Raw genomic sequence first — 16,580 nt, 5'->3', positions numbered from 1 at the left:
ATAGCAATCTTTCAGATATTCACATAAAGTGACTAAGGGGAACTGCAAGAAACTTACATCTCAATGGCTGAGCTAGTTATCGTATTTGAACGCGTCCTTACAGAACGAGATTCCATTGTTTAATGATCTTCTGTTTGTTTTTATGTTTCAGATTAACGGACTACCTAACTCATTTACCAGCTGCTACCTCCGGGTCTATGTGAAACGATGACAACGATCAAGATTTTGCATGGAAAGAGATCTTCTGGACCTCAAGTAAACGCCACTTAGCTAAACACGTTAAGTAAGATTAGTGTGATTAATGTTACAGAAGAGTGACATCTAAAAGTGAAGAGAAAGAGTGGACACAAACTTGTAAGTGTATAGCGGGCAAGTAAATAGGCATTGTAGGCGGCTTGGAAACGCGAGCACTCACCACCAAATGCAGCGTCAGCGCAGCTTCCTCCTCGATTACACAAGATCGATCAAAGGAACAAACACTCACAGATAAAAGCTGCGTTACACTAGAACAAAATAAACATTTTACAGTTCAGTTAATTTCTCAAGCTATTACGCTCATCATAATTATTCCATGTGTTCTACAAAACCGTCACATAGTTTACTCATTTTAGTTATTTACTTCCTGTAACATATTTTCCGTTTAAGTTCATTACCATCTATTACCATTTGATTTATTTCATATAATTGTCATTGTACTGGAATTAGTATTACAACTGAGTACAAAGTATCGATTCGAGTGACTGTGAGATTAAGATCTTTTCTAAATCGTAATGCTGTTAAAGATCAATTTCAAACCATATTGTAAAGCTACTGAGTATCGAGCATCTAGTAGAGATTGCTTACTGTGCACATCAGAATCTTAGTCTGTCACTGCCCTTTTTCCCTTCCATTGTTCCTTTAGCTGGCCAGGTTGCCTATTCTTGGATGCCGTATCAGGTGTCTCATTAACCTGTCAGTTATTGTGGTAAGAGTCTTCCACAGACTTCTTTCCAAGCTAATTCTTTTCACTACTTGTTCACTTCGTACTTTACCTGTCCACTCAATTTTTAATATTCTACTGTAGCAACACATCCCAATGACTACTGTTTCTCCTTCTGCGTATTTCCGATGGTCCCTCTCTCACATCCACACAGTGCAGTGCTCTACTGTCTTGACGTACACTTCCAGAAACTTTTTCCTCAGTTCCCTATCAATATCTGATATCTTCTTCTTTCTGGCCTTTATCCCGTGTATTCACGGGGTTGCAATGTTACTTTGGACTTGGCAATGTTAGTGGCAGGGAGTGGCCAGATACCCTTCCCGTCACCACCCCTTCCTCAGCGGGACGCAATTTGTGTATCCATCTGTCTGCGTTTAGCGTTATCCCATGTGAAAGTGGGATAACGTTTCTGAAATGTTCGCTAATCGTGTTACTGGGGCGGGGCGTAGCTACCAGTCCATTATCCACGTAATGGTATGTGGGAAACTGTCTAAATACCACAACCAGGCTGGCTTGCACATCGAACCTTGTCGTTAATCCTCCAGGCGGATTCGATCCGGCGTTGGGGCGCCTCCCCAAATCCCGGAAGCGTCGTGCTAAAGCGTGCAGTTACCCGAGCGGTTCATGTCAATATCTGATATGCGACCTGCTATTGAAGAAAGTTCTCTTCGTCTGTTCAGACCCACTTCTTATATCGAATCTCACATAATATAAATCCTTTCACTATGAATTTTAACCCCACTACCGAAATTTACTCCCTTCATTGCTTCTTCGATACAAACATTGAGCATTAGAGGAGCCTTACGCCCGTTTTAATCTGACTACTCTCTCGGCACTTTTCTCTTCGCCTTCGATATTATTATTCCTTCTTGGTTCTTCCATAATTGTGTGTTACCCACCTTTGTTAAAGTGAATATCTGTTTTCGTGGGGATTTAAAACATGTTGCACGACTTTACATTGTCAAACGTTTTTCCTGGACGACAAATGCTATGAAAATTTCTTGATGTTTCTTCAGTCATGCTTGCATATACTGCTGGAGCTTCCTATACCTTTCCTAAGCTCAAACTGATCGTCGTATAGGTGATCCTCAATTTTATTTTCCAGTCTTCTATGAAAATATCTTACCAGAAGATAATACAGTTACAGAGACGTCAAATATGGTGTTTTCAAATAGTATAATTGCCACTGCGGAATAGATAAAATACATAATCAAGGACGCTTAGTAGGCATACATACGTAGGGTGTAAGGTGTTTCAAAGTCTGTGCGACAAACATGTAGGGGTGATAGATGATGTCATAGGAAACAAGTTTTGTTACAGACAAAGTATTCGGCGAAGCTTCCTGTCGACCTTAGGTATGTCTAGTAATTGATTATGCCCATAAAAGGCATCAGGGCATAGATACTCTGGGACGCTCGTATGCAATGTGTGTCGTCTATAAGCCAGTAATATGCCCCATGTGATAGGCTATAGGCCGAGCTTATGAAACATCTTTCTCCACTTAGAGACACTCAGTCTGAAGGTTTTATTGTTAAAAATCACCCAATAAAATTACTGTTCTATATAGTATGCAAGTGTGGCATACCTGGCTAGTCGGCTGTTACAGTTCGATTAGATGTCGTGGTCCCAAGGCCGGCGAATTCAATACAATGACGCCTGGCGTCGCCGGAAACCTCAGAGAACGATTTGCCTCCAAGAAATGTTGTTTCCCATGATGCGATCTGTCACCGCTAGATGTTTGTCGGAAAGACTTTCAAATACCCTGTGTATACTTTAAACTATTGAACCTGTTTTTGTTGTGGTCTTCAGTTCTGAGACTGGTTTGATGCAGCTCTCCATGCTACTCTATCCTGTGCAAGCTGCTTCATCTCCCAGTACGTACTGCAGCCTACATCCTTCTGAATCTGCTTAGTGTATTCATCTCTTGGTCTCCCTCTACGATTTTTACCCTCCACGCTGCCCTCCAATACTAAACTGGTGATCCCTTGATGCCTCAGAACATGTCCTACCAACCGATCCCTTCTTCTAGTCAAGTTTTGCCACAAATTTCTCTTCTCCCCAATCCTATTCAATACTTCCTCATTAGTTATGTGATCTACCCATCTAATCTTCAGCATTCTTCTGTAGCACCACATTTCAAAAGCTTCTATTCTCTTCTTGTCCAAACTATTTATCGTCCATGTTTCACTTCCATACATGGCTACACTCCATACGAATACTTTCAGAAATGACTTCCTGACACTTAAATCTATACTCGATGTTAACAAATGTCTCTTCTTCAGAAACGCTTTCCTTGCCATTGCCAGTCTACATTTTATATCCTCTCTACTTCGACCATCATCAGTTATTTTGCTCCCCAAATAGCAAAACTCCTTTACTACTTTAAGTGTCTCATTTCCTAATCTAATTTCCTCTGCATCACCCGACTTAATTCGACTACGTTCTATTATCCTCGTTTTGCTTTTGTTGATGTTCATCTTATATCCTCCTTTCAAGACACTGTCCATTCCATTCAACTGCTCTTCCAAGTCCTTTGCTGTCTCTGACAGAATTACAATGTCATCGGCGAACCTCAAAGTTTTTATTTCTTCTCCATGGATTTTAATACCTACTCCGAACTTTTCTTTCGTTTCCTTCACTGCTTGCTCAATATACAGATTGAACAACATCGGGGAGAGGCTACAACCCTGTCTCACTCCCTTCCCAACCACTGCTTCCCTTTCATGCCCTCCGACTCTTATAACTGCCATCTGGTTTCTGTACAAATTGTAAATAGCCTTTCGCTCCCTGTATTTTACCCCTGCCACCTACGTAATTTGAAAGAGAGTATTCCAGTCAACATTGTCAAAAGCTTTCTCTAAGTCTACAAATGCAAGAAACGTTGGTTTGCCTTTCCTTAATCTAGCTCCTAAGATAAGTCGTAGGGTCAGTATTGCCTCACGTGTTCCAATATTTCTACGGAATCCAAACTGATTTTCCCCGAGCTCGGCTTCTACCACTTTTTCCATTCATCTGTAAAAAATTCGCGTTAGTATTTTGCAGCCGTGGTTTATTAAATTGATAGTTCGGTAATTTTCATATATGTCATCACCCGCTTTCTTTGGGATTCGAATTATTATATTCTTCTTGTAGTCTGAGGATATTTCGTCTGTCTCGCCTGTCTCAAAAATGAGTCAATAGGTCAAATATCTTGAAGAAATCATACTGCTATACTAGCTGTCATTTGTTGCATTAAAGTGTCCCTCTATTTGGCGTTCACTATTGTGCTATTTTGACTATGTAGCCGTTTCTCAAACTGTTACGTAGTAAAATCCATCGAATGGACGTATTTGAGTTACAGTAAAAGTGTTCTTCAAATCACAGAATGTTAAAAATTGTAGGCGGCCTGGTCAGTTAAGAGTGTAAACTGTACTGACTACCACAGTGAAATCTCACAGCCTGTAAGAAACATGGGATGTTGACAACTTAGGTATCGATGTACCGGGTGATCAAAAAGTCAGTATAAATTTGAAAACTGAATAAATCACGGAATAATGTATACGGAGAGGTACAAATTGACACACATGCTTGGAATGACATGGGGTTTTATTAGAACCAAAAAAATACAAATGTTCAAAAAATTTCCTACAGATGGCGCTTCATCTGATCAGAATTGCAATAATTAGCATAACAAAGTAAGACAAAGCAAAGATGATGTTCTTTACAGGAAATGCTCAATATGTCCACCATCATTCCTCAACAATAGCTGTAGTCGAGGAATAATGTTGTGAACAGCACTGTAAAACATGTCCGGACTAATGGTGAGGCATTGGCGTCGGATGTTGTCTTTCAGCATCCCTAGAGATGTCGGTTGATCACGATACACTTGCGACTTCAGGTAACCCCACAGCCAATAATCGCACGGGCTGAGGTCTGGGGACCTGGGAGGCCAAGCATGACGTAAGTGGCGGCTGAGCACACGATCATCACCAAATCGACGCGCGCAAGAGATCTTTCACGCGTCTAGCAATATGGGTTTTTTTTTTGGTTCTAATAAAACCCCATGTAAGCCCAAGCATATACGTCAATGTTTACCTCTCTATCTACATTATTCCGTGGTTTATTAAGTTTTCAAATTTATACTGACTTTTTGATCACCCGGTACATTGGCGTTACCCTCTTACCACTTCTAAGTGGCAGATCCTTACAATATTTTACCGTTGTGTCACCTGAGGAACACTTCGGCTGGAATCCAAATATGTACTGTATATCTGATGTGTTATAGCACTCTGTTACTTGAAAATGGGTACATAGCTGACACTACACTACGGTGACTGCAAAGCATTTGGTTGTTTTAACAAACCCAACAACAGCCAGTGTGGTAGGATGATTTCATTTACAAGTTTGTGGTAGCTGTAAAACCTTATTGAAGTTTGAAAGAAAAGTTTCATTTTGATTTTGACAGAGTGGGCCGTCCTCATTTTTCTTGTAGTTTGTAGTAGAGATGGTGAAGTAAAGGAAGGGGCCAGTGCAGTGCCACCAGAAGTGTGTCGCTGGCGACGAAGCGGCTCCGCTCCGCCAGAACTGTCACTGCTCCACTACTGCCAGGGCGGGTGACTCACCGTGAAGGCCTTGGGCCCTCCGATTCGCAGCGTGGAGCCCTGGGGCAGGGGCAGCGGCCCTCCCGCGCCGCCGGCCGCCACGGGCTCGCCGTGCTGCTTGCAGTTGAGGAAGAGCGTCACGTTGCCCGGAGCGACGCGGAACGCCAGCCTGGACCAGCGCTGCCCCAGCGCCGGCACCAGGAAGCTGGCCGCCTCCTCGCCGTCCCGCTCGATGGTCACGCGAGACTGGTCCCCCTCCGCCGGCCCGATCTGCACAACAGCGACGCACAGACGCTAGCATATGGCACTACGCATGAAATACAGACTCTCCATAAATGTTTACCATAATTCAAAGATTACATATTAATTTTATACTGAAGCACAAAAAAATTGGTATAGGCACGCATACTCAAATGTAGAGATATGTAAAAAGGCAGAATACGGCGCTGCGGTCGGCAACACCTGTATAAGACAACAAGCGTCTGGTGCAGTTATTAGATCGGTAGCTGCTGCTACAATGGCAGGTTATCAAGTTTTAAGTGCGTTTGAACGTGGTGTTGTAGTCGGAGCACGAGCGATGGGACACAGCATCTCCGAGGTAGCGATGAAGTGGGGACCATTTCACGAGTGTGCCATGAATATCAGGAAGCCGGTAAAACATCAAATCTCCGACATCGTTGCGGCCGGAGAAAGATACTGTAAGAACAGGACAAAAGACGGCTGAAGAGAATCGGTCAACGTGACAGAAGTGCAGTCCTTCCGCAAACTGCTGGGGCATCAACAAGTGTCAGCGTGCAAAGTAGTCAACGAAACGTCATCGATATGGGCTTTCGGAGACGAAGGCCCACTCGTGTACACTTGATGACTGCATGACACAAAGCCTTACGCCTCTCCTGGGCCCATCAACACCGACATCAGGCTATTGATGACGGGAAACATGTTGCCTGGTCGGACGAGTTTCTTTTCAGATTGTATCGAGTGGATGGACGTGTACGGGTATGAAGACAACCTCGTGAACATGGAATCTGCTTGTCAGCAGGGCACTGTTCAAGTTGGTAGAGACTCTGTAATGGTGTTGGGTGTGTACAGTTGGAGTGAAATGGGACCTCTGATAGTCTAGATACGACTCTGATAGGAAACTTGTACACAAGCATCCTGTCTGATCACCTGCATCCATTCATGTCCATTGTGCATTCCGACGGACTTTGGCAATTCCAGCAGGACAGTGCGATACCCCACACGTCCAGAATTGCTACAGAGTGGCTCCAGGAACACTCTTCCGAGTTTAAACACTTCTGCTGGCCACCAAACTCCCCAGACATGAACATTATTGAGCATATCTGTGGTGCCTTGCAACGTGCTGTACTGAAGAAATGTCCACCGCCTCGTACTCTTACAGATTTATGGACAGCCCTGCAGGTTTCATGTTGTCAGTTCCGCCCAGCACTATTCCAGACATTAGTCGAGTCCATGTCACGTAGTGTTGAGGCTCTTCTGCGTCTACTAGGGAACCCATCAAGTTTCTGCACAGCTGTGTCTCATTCAACACTTTCCCCACAAGGAGTGCTGCGTGAGCTGTATCATAAAAATGGCTCCCGCCCTCCCCATCTCTCCACCACCAAGACAAGGGTCACTGTATTGAGTGGCTAGCAGAACCAAAATCACCGATTACTGTGCAGTGAAACTTTGTGTCCAATTATGGAAAGAAAGCACCTGAATACGAGTTAACCAGAACATGGATGGAACCCTTTTTAGCTACGGTGTCAGTGCAAACGGACAAGCAGCGACTGACCATCTGTTTCGGAGGATATGTAGGTAGTTCAAACCGCATTCACAGAAATCGATTAGACAAGCTTCATGGGAGCTTCATGTGCCAAATACTACAACGCATAAAGTGGTTCGTAACTGTCTTAAACTGTATGCGTACAATGTCCACATTGTTCAAGCATTACAACCAGATGATGGCCCAAAACGTGAACAATTTGCAGTCGACATGTTTACCCTTTGGATGAGGACGATGATCTCTTGGAGGGTGTGTGTTTTTCCGATGAGGCTACATTTCATGATTGTGGCTTAGTTAACAGCCATAATGTCCGGATCTGGTGAGCAGAAAATCCTCATGTCTTACGAGAACACATTCAGGACAGTCCAAAGGTTAATATGAGTCGGTGTGATTGTGTATGATTAAGGGATTGGCCCGTTTTTCTACCTTGAAAGCAGTGTAAGTGGATATTTTTACCTAGACATGTTGCTAAATTATGCCGTTCCCCAGATACAGGATATGCATGACGATACCATCTTTCAGAAAGATGGTGCACTCCCTCATTGGGCTCTACAAGTCCGCAGTTTTCTTAATGAAACCTTTCCCAATAAATGGATTGGCAGAGATGGTCCAATTCCGTGCCACCGACATCACCTGACATTACCCCCACAGATATCTTTCTTCAGGGGTATGTGAAAGATACTGTGTACAAAACAGTGGTTCCTGATATTGTGACATTGCAACAACATGTCAGAGATGCCATTGGCCCAATCACACAAGGCATGTTGCACAATGTGTAGCAAGAGATTGAATACCGGCTTGATATTTTGCTTATTATTGGGTATGCACATGCTGAAGTGTTTTTATGTTGAAGTGTTTTACCTGTATTAACTGTTTATCTTAGGTTGAAAACTTAATGAGTAGACAAAGGTATGTGTGGTATAACGCATTTCATTTACTGTATCCAATAAAAATTTATATTGTTTTTTATCAAGGTATACATTTATAGACATCCTGTACAGTCAACAATACCTAAATAGTCATAAATACAGATAATACAGTAAAAAAAGTTGTTACTAGTATATGCTAATGTCAAGCCTCATTCCTACACAAGAAGTGATGGGTTAGTCACGAAAAAGCTGTTTGGATGATCGAAGGAGGGTCTCAGTTTATACTTCATCTGCGTGCCGGTTGGTCTGTTTCGGTGCTCCACAATTACAGCTTGGGATGGATTGCTTACCCCATTTGCATAGGTTATATGCATACACTCCGTGTTCTGTTCGAGTGTGATTTACATTCTTCCACTCTTGCTGTGGGATTTCAAAGCCCTTGGGTCTCTGTAAGGGGGGAATAACATGCCGGACTTCTGGTGGAGCATTTGTAGTCCTGGTTTCCCGCCATTTGCTGTCAGTAGTGAAGCTGCTACCAGCAAGCTGTTGGATCAGTCGTAAGGGAGGATTTTTGGAACGACAGAGGAAAGGCTATGTGGCGGAGTCTTGAAAGCCAGTACAGTGAGTAGTTGTCATGGATTCTTATGGCTGTAATGAGCTGAGTGTCTATCTTATTTACGTGTAGACTGCTCAACTACAACGTAGCTAAATATTCAGCCGTAAATTCACTAAACTTAGTGCCGAAGTTCCATACATATTAGCTGCCGTTGGCCAGTTACTACAGCAGTTTCGGGATAAAATTGTTTCGTGTGCGTAATCTGGAAGTACACATTTTAGAGGTGTTTCCTGAAAGACAATATTTTGTTAACAGCCATTGCAAGATAATTTAGGTAGTACTTACAACAACCTACACCTGAGCTCTGGGTGGTGCTAAGGAAATACAAACAAAAGGAAATACAAACATATAAATTTATTCTTGGAACAGTGGTTACATAATTTCACTGACAATTTGCTCATTGTCTCACAGTATTGAGCAAGAGTTTTTACAGCTAAGGAGTGCTGTAATGTAATCAAGCAGAATGCAGACTAAAAGTAACTCGTTCCGACTATTTTCAGGTTCCTGTCTCAGTAATTTTTAGGCAACTGTCAGTTGGGTGGACTAACTTCGGACACGTTTGGGCCAAAAACACATTCTGAGTCAACCTGTCACCGCACAACTCTTTCTGAGTATGATAACAGCGCCTCACACTCGTTAAATGTTGAAGACCGCAAGTCCTGACGAACAAAATAATTCCATATTAATATTTACAAGTGTGACACAAATCGTTAAAGGCCTCGATGATGATAACGACAACGACGACGACGACGACGATGATGTAGAAACATTGGTTTTGTGGTTGACAGTGATATTTTTCATCACTCGAGTTAAAAATCTCGTATGAGAATTTTTAAGAAAGTAAAACTGTTCTCAACTCTGAAGTTGGTTTGATCGAAGTTCAGTCCTATTAGGTGTGAAATACCGAAGCTTTTCTCCAGCCTTTGCATTCACTTATATAGCCAGATACAGAGGACCCTAGAGTTTAGCCTGAACTCCGAATCACTGTGAAATTCGGCATTTTTCACATTAACAAATCACTGGCAGCCTAGTGGTGAAAGAACTGCTAGTTGACAGAAAAAAAGCGTCGTTCTTAGGGAGAGCTTTTGAACTTGTAGCATGGCAGTTGCCGACTGAGCTACTGAGAAGATTTAGCGACTCGCTACGAACCATTTGCTCACATATATTTTGTTACCATTGGTTTAGTTCAAAAGAACATCAACAGATTACGTAACGGTAAAGGCAATTTCAAGAACATGACGATCATTTCAACACATCGTCAACCGCATGGCATCGGCAGGATGATCGGTGAGCACAGGAAACTTGGCATGCTATGTACACAAACATACCATACACACAATGCCAAGTTTCCTGTGCTCACCGATCAACCTGCTGCTGCCAGGCCGTTGACGGTGTGTCTGTACGATCGAACCCGATGTTCTTTTGAATGAACCCAGTCGTGACAAAATAAACGTGTATCAGCACCATTTGATGACACAAAAAAAAGAAACACACACACACACACACAGAGAGAGAGAGAGAGAGAGAGAGAGAGAGAGAGAGAGAGAGAAGGGGGGGAGACAGAGAAGGGAGGAGGGAGGGAGGGAGAAGAGAGAGAGAAAGAGGGAGGGAGGGAGAGGAAGAGTGAGAGGGAGGGAGAGAGAGAGAGAGAGAGAGAGAGAGAGAGAGAGAATAAGTTCAAGCTTGAAAACTAGGGCTGGAGTCCTGAAACAGAATTTTCAAAGTTTTGCCACGTGTAGTCCTGGATCAGAGATGGCAGAGTTGTTAACTTGGTACATGTTACTAATTTTTAATTTCTTTCACCTGCCAATTTTTTTTTTTTTTGAGTAATCAGTCTTTTGACTAGTTTGATGCGGCCTGGAACGAATTTCTCTTCTGTGCCAAACGTCTCGTCTCAGAGAAGCACGTGCACTCTACTTCCTCAATTACGTGCTGGATGTATCCAAATCTCTGTCTTCCTCTACGATTATCACCCTCTACAGTTCCCTCTTGTACATTGGAAGATATTCCCTGATGTCTTAACACATATTCTGTCATCCTGTCCCCTCTTCTTGTCAGTGTTGTTCCATATATTCCTTTCCTCGCCAATTCTGCAGCAACCTCCTCAAAAAATGGTCCAAATGGCTCTGAGCACTATGGGACTTAACATCTGAGGTCATCAGTCCCTTAGGACTTAGAACTACTTAAACCTAACTAACCTAAGGACATCACACACATCCATGCCCGAGACAGGATTCGAACCTGCGACCGTAGCGGTCCCGTGGTTCCAGACTGAAGCGCCTAGAACCGCTCGGCCACACCGGCCGCCAAACCCCCTCATTCCTCACCTTATCACTCAACTTAATTTTCAACATTCTTCTGTAACACCATACCCCCGGTTTTCCCACAGTCCACGTTTCACTGCCGTATGATGTTATACTCCAAACGTACATTCACAGAAATGTTTTCCTCAAATTAAGGCCTGTATTTGATACTATTAGACTTTTATTGGTCAGGAATGCTCTTTTTGCCCGTGATAGTCTGCTTTTTATGTCCTCCTTGCTCCGTCCGTCATGGGTTTTTTGCTCCCTAGGTAGCAGAACTCCAGAACTTCATCTAGTTCGTGATCAGAAATTATGATGTTAAGTTTCTCGCTGTTCTCATTTCTGCTACTTCTCATTGCGTTCTTGTTTCCTCGATTTACTCTCAGTGCATATTCTGTACTCATTAGACTCTTCATTCTGTTCAGCAGATCCTGTAATTCTTCTATATCTTCACTGAGGACAGCAATGTCATCAATTAATCTTATCATTGATATCTTTCCACTTTGAAATTAAATTACAATCTTGAACGATTCTTTTACTTTCAAATGTAGAATGAAGTGTAGACTGAACACCAGGAGCGAAGAACTACATCCCTATCATACACCTTTCCTTTCGTACATTTCGTTCTTGGTTTTCCACTCGTATTGTTCGCTCTTGGTAAGATTAGGGCCTCTTAAATCTAACCGGACACGCTTTAGAGAGTAAACACCGCAATAGACGTACTACATGAGCTGTACATAATAATAATAATAATAATAATGATAAAATACACAAGTAAAGCGAAAACCTCGTCCGCAATATTATTTTATTTATAGGGCTTTGTAATGTAATTGTGCACTGCTAAAGCTGTTTCATTCAAGTGGGTGCTCTGGCATACCATTCCATCACAATACTTCCCTTTGGGCGGCATATTATCAGTAGGCATGAAGACAGTTTTTGACAGATTAGAGTATTATCTTAGAATCAGTTTAATAAATCATGACGGAAAAATACTAACGACTGATAGAAGTCGACTTCGGGGAAGATCAATTTGGGTTCCAGTGAAAGTAGGTACAAGAAAGACAAACCTACAATTATAGCATATGTAGATTTAAAAATGCCTTTTAACAGTGATGAATGGGCCACATTCTTCGAAATTTGAAAATGATCAGAGTTGAAATACAGACAGCGACGGGTTAGCTGCCACTTTTACAGAAACAAGAGTACATTTATGTAGGTTGAAAGACATAAAGGGAGACAGTGAACGAGAAATGAGTGAAACAGGGGCGTAGCGTATCCCAAATGATATTTAATCCAGATATTGAGCAAGCAGTAGAGGGAACCAAGGAGAAATTTGGAAAGAGAATTACAGATCAGGGAGAAGAAATAAAACCTTTGAGGTTTGCTGATGACATTGTAATTCTGTCAGAGACGGCAAGTGGCTCGAAGAGTAGTTGAATGGAACGGATAGTGCTTTGGAAAGAGTATGTGGGATGAACATCAACAATAGTAAAAAAGGGTAATGGAATCTAGTCGAATCAAATTTGACGATTTGAGGGAATTAGATTAGGAAATGAGATACTAAAAGCAATAAATGAGTTTTGGTATTATGGCAGCAAAATAAGTGACTACGGCCGAACCCTCTATTGCACTGCGTATATTTAGATATACGTATTTTCAGAACCCTGTATTAGATCAGATAATGTAACAGAGCCTTTCATGCGCACTGTATACTTCGATATACATCTCTAATGACAGCTTTTTTATGGCAGTAGAGCAAAAGTTGTCAAAAATGTTAGTTGCGTTTGGAAGTCTATGAGTTTGGCGCTGTATGGTTATCATACAGCGCCATTTGGTTTGGGTTGACCACAGTTTCGTAAGAATCTCACAATATACCTCTGATGTCACAATATCCGCACGAATTATTCTCAGGAAATCTGTTTTTAAAATTCTTTTGCCATCCCAAAATGCTGCAACCATAATTTTGCGGTTTGGTAGGTCTGCATGAATTTTTTGGCCTAATTTGGAAAGTGAGTGTGTAGGTAATGTTTGGACTATTTCTTTGTCTCAGTGTTGACTTACTGCTCCCACGTCCCGCCACAGACTCGATTCTGTTCAACAATTCCATGCCCTCTTTACAGTAAAACTGAAGGACAGTTGAGGCCGAACTCATACTTTCAATTTTGTGAACATCGCTTAACATTTTGTTGCCCATCATGCACAAAATTTATGGTCATTCAACATGTCTGCGACAATATTAAAGAGTGTTGTCCTTCAGTCTGAGGCACAACCTGCAGGAAGTTCGGAAACTGAGAACCCACGTCTCGCATTCACAATTTCGTCAACATGTTGCAGAAGTTCATCACTCACATCTGAATGTCTTTCTCCAACAGTTTCATGATGCACATTTGTGAGACCAGCGTTCAGCTTTCTGCACCAACTTCTTCACAACACGGTCAGTTATAACACCAATCCAAATGCACAAGACGCAATCGACGATTGATGTCGGTGGCAATGATTCCTTTTGCTTGTAGGAAGCAAATGACGGGACGTACCTCGCAACTGGCAGGAACACAACGTGACGTTCAGAGTTTCCTTTTCTATCCACGTGAGTGCCACACAGCTACAAGCTTTTGTTTATTTTTAATAGCCGATCAGACGACCATTTTAGAACAGAGTTCGTATTATTTAGAATTTTTTACTAGCTCAGACCAATAGTATCTCCCGTAAGAAAGAGGGACACATTTTACATACCCTGTATCATGTGTAGTTCCAATACTGATGTACGAAGGAGGTGATTTTATGGAATGGGGGTATTTTTTGTGGTTATGGCATGGTCCCCTTATTATGCTTAAGAAGATGCTAAATGCGGAAAGATATGATGTTACAGTATAGTATACTGCGTGTGGAGAGGAACAGTCCAGAGAAGATGATTGTATCAGCATGATAATGCCTCCTGACATAACGTAGCATCTGTGAGACGAAGGTTTGGGGACAATAACATTCCTGAAATAGTCTGCCCCCCCACGCCCCATAGGCTTGAGCTGAATTCAATGACACTCCTTTGCTATGGTTTAGAGCGTGTAGAAATCGCAACATAGAATACATAGATCAGAGCGTGTAAAATCAGTAGCTTCTCTGGTTTCGGCTCTTGAAGAATGCTCTGCATTTTTCCACCATAGGTTAATCACAACTATAGGTGGAAGCATAAGAGGCCAAAGACACTACAAGCTAGGGCATAACCGCCTATGGCAAGCTAACGTACACCAACAAGTGACAAACGTCGGCAAGCCCCTGCGTATCAGCAACGTTGACTGGAAATTACCAGCTGCTATTAGAGTAGACCAACAGGCCACAGCAGGGAAACCGACGAGCTCGCCCAATGACACAGAAAAAAAAAAATAATAAAAAAATAAAATAAAAAAATATCGCGAACATCACCCTACACTGTGCATCCGATATATGACATATTGGACACAAAAACGATGATAAACCTAACTGTTGCAGGCTGCTGACGCTGATCGAGAGTTCAACACCGGCACCCAGCGGCAGCCGCCGAGCCACAACAACGCACGACATCAAAGGTATCGACATGCGTGATAACCACTAGTAGCAAAGCCTACCCTTGCACGACCTATCGCAGGCAGCAAGACATCCGATACTGCTCTTACCACCCGATCTAACTATCGCAGAGGTTTTTTTCACTTGGCTCTTGCCTTGACACTTTTTTCCTCTGCCCTTCAAACCGCTACCCTTCGGTCGACTTCGACCCAATCTATCTCCAGATGAGCGTAGGCAGCAAGACATCCGCTACTGCTCTTACCATCCGACCTAACTATCGCAGAGGTTTTTTTTTTTCCTTGGCTCTTGCCTTGGCACTTTCTTTTCCTCTGCCCTTCGAACCGCTACCTTTTGTTCGACTTCGACCCAATCTATGAGCGCGTATTAATGGTTAACGTTAACCAGACGTACGCAAACATCGGTGTACCCACATCCTGAGACACCTCACTTCAGTGAAAAAAAAAAAAAAATGGTGCAAAAGGCTCTGAGCACTATGGGACTTAACATCTATGGTCATCATTTCCCCTAGGACTTAGAACTAATTAAACCTAACTAACCTAAGGACATCACACACATCCATGCCCGAGGCAGGATTCGAACCTGCGACCGTAGCGGTCACGCGGTTCCAGACTGAAGCGCATAGAACCGGACGGCCAAACTGGCAGGCTCACTTCAGTGAAAACTAACCCTTATGCAGAGATGGCAGTTGACCTTTTGAATTGGCCATCATGCTGGTGTGGGCGTGGAGGGGCTCCACCTCCACAGCAAAAAAAAAAAAAAAAAAAAAAAAAAAAAAAAAAAAAAAAAAAAAAAAAAAAAAAACCCTCCACAGACATTCAGACGCCTCACATAAAGTGTCCGCATCACCGCATCAGCGTTCAAGCGGTCACAAAACGAAGGGTGAACGCGCCCCAGGTTTCCAAATACGTTTAATGAGTTAGCATATGTCTCAGGTACTGAGAAGCGGGTCTGAACACAGACGCACCTTGAGGCCCAGCAGCACCTTCTCATTTCCGGGATCGGTGACGGAGAAGAGGTAGCCGCCCTGGTCGTCGGACGGGTTGAAGACGGCCTTGAGCGCGAACTCTGGGTACAGCTCGGCGGGAAGCGAGTCCTCGGCCGGCGAGCTGAAGTCGGTGGTGGGCGAGAGCTTAAAGGCGGAGAAGCCGTCCGGGGCGGTCTCCGGCTCCAGCGACGAGTTCTTCACCTGCCGCAGCAGGTCGTACTGCTCCAGGAGAGCTGCGGACACAAAGCGCACCAAATGTTACACACACCGAGGGCTTCGAAAACCTCTAATGAGCACAACTTTAATAAGGACAACGGAGAAGCAGCCACAAGACATCCACAGTCCACAAACGTCTAATTTACCCAACTAAAACATTAAGACGCAGCGTGTCAAACAAAGAAAAGCCAATTAAAATACACTACTGGCCATTAAAATTGCTACACCACGAAGATGACGCGCTACAGACGCGAAATTTAACCGACAGGAAGAAGATGCTGTGACATGCAAATGATTAGCTTTTCAGAGCATTCACACAGGGTTGGAGCCGGTGGCGACACCTCTAACGTGCTGACATGAGGAAAGTTTCCAACCGATTTCTCATACACAAACAGCAGTTGACCGGCGTTGCCTGGTGAAACGTTGTTGTGATGCCTCGTGTAAGGAGGAGAAATGCGTACCATCACGTTTCCGACTTTGATAAAGGTCGGATTGTAGCCTATCGCGATTGCGGTTTATCGTATCGCGACATTGCTGTTCGCGTTGGTCGAGATCCAATGACTGTTAGCAGAATATGGAATTGGTGGGTTCAGGAGGGTAATACGGAACGCCGTGCTGGATCCTAACGGCCTCGTATCACTAGCAGTCGAGATGACAGGCATCTTATCCGCATGGCTGCAACGGATCG

The 16,580-nt window shown here is 43.2% G+C and overlaps 1 protein-coding gene across 2 annotated transcripts in view; it reads right to left on the bottom strand.

Moving 5' to 3' along the window:
- Positions 1-16,580, bottom strand: part of LOC124605346 (collagen alpha-1(XVIII) chain-like) — a 650,709-nt gene that overhangs the window by 198,141 nt on the left and 435,988 nt on the right. For both annotated transcript variants that reach the window (XM_047136964.1, XM_047136965.1), the window contains exons 4-5: positions 15,656-15,909; positions 5,581-5,829 (exon numbers count right to left, since the gene is read on the bottom strand). In XM_047136964.1, the coding sequence (XP_046992920.1) occupies positions 5,581-5,829; positions 15,656-15,909 (503 nt within the window). The remainder of the gene's footprint in view (positions 1-5,580; positions 5,830-15,655; positions 15,910-16,580) is intronic.

The sequence above is a fragment of the Schistocerca americana genome, chromosome 3 (assembly GCF_021461395.2).
Source record: "Schistocerca americana isolate TAMUIC-IGC-003095 chromosome 3, iqSchAmer2.1, whole genome shotgun sequence".
In the NCBI taxonomy this organism is placed as follows: domain Eukaryota; kingdom Metazoa; phylum Arthropoda; class Insecta; order Orthoptera; family Acrididae; genus Schistocerca; species Schistocerca americana.
The sequence above is the reverse complement of the archived record's forward strand: the minus strand, read 5'-3'. Positions and strand labels throughout refer to the sequence as shown.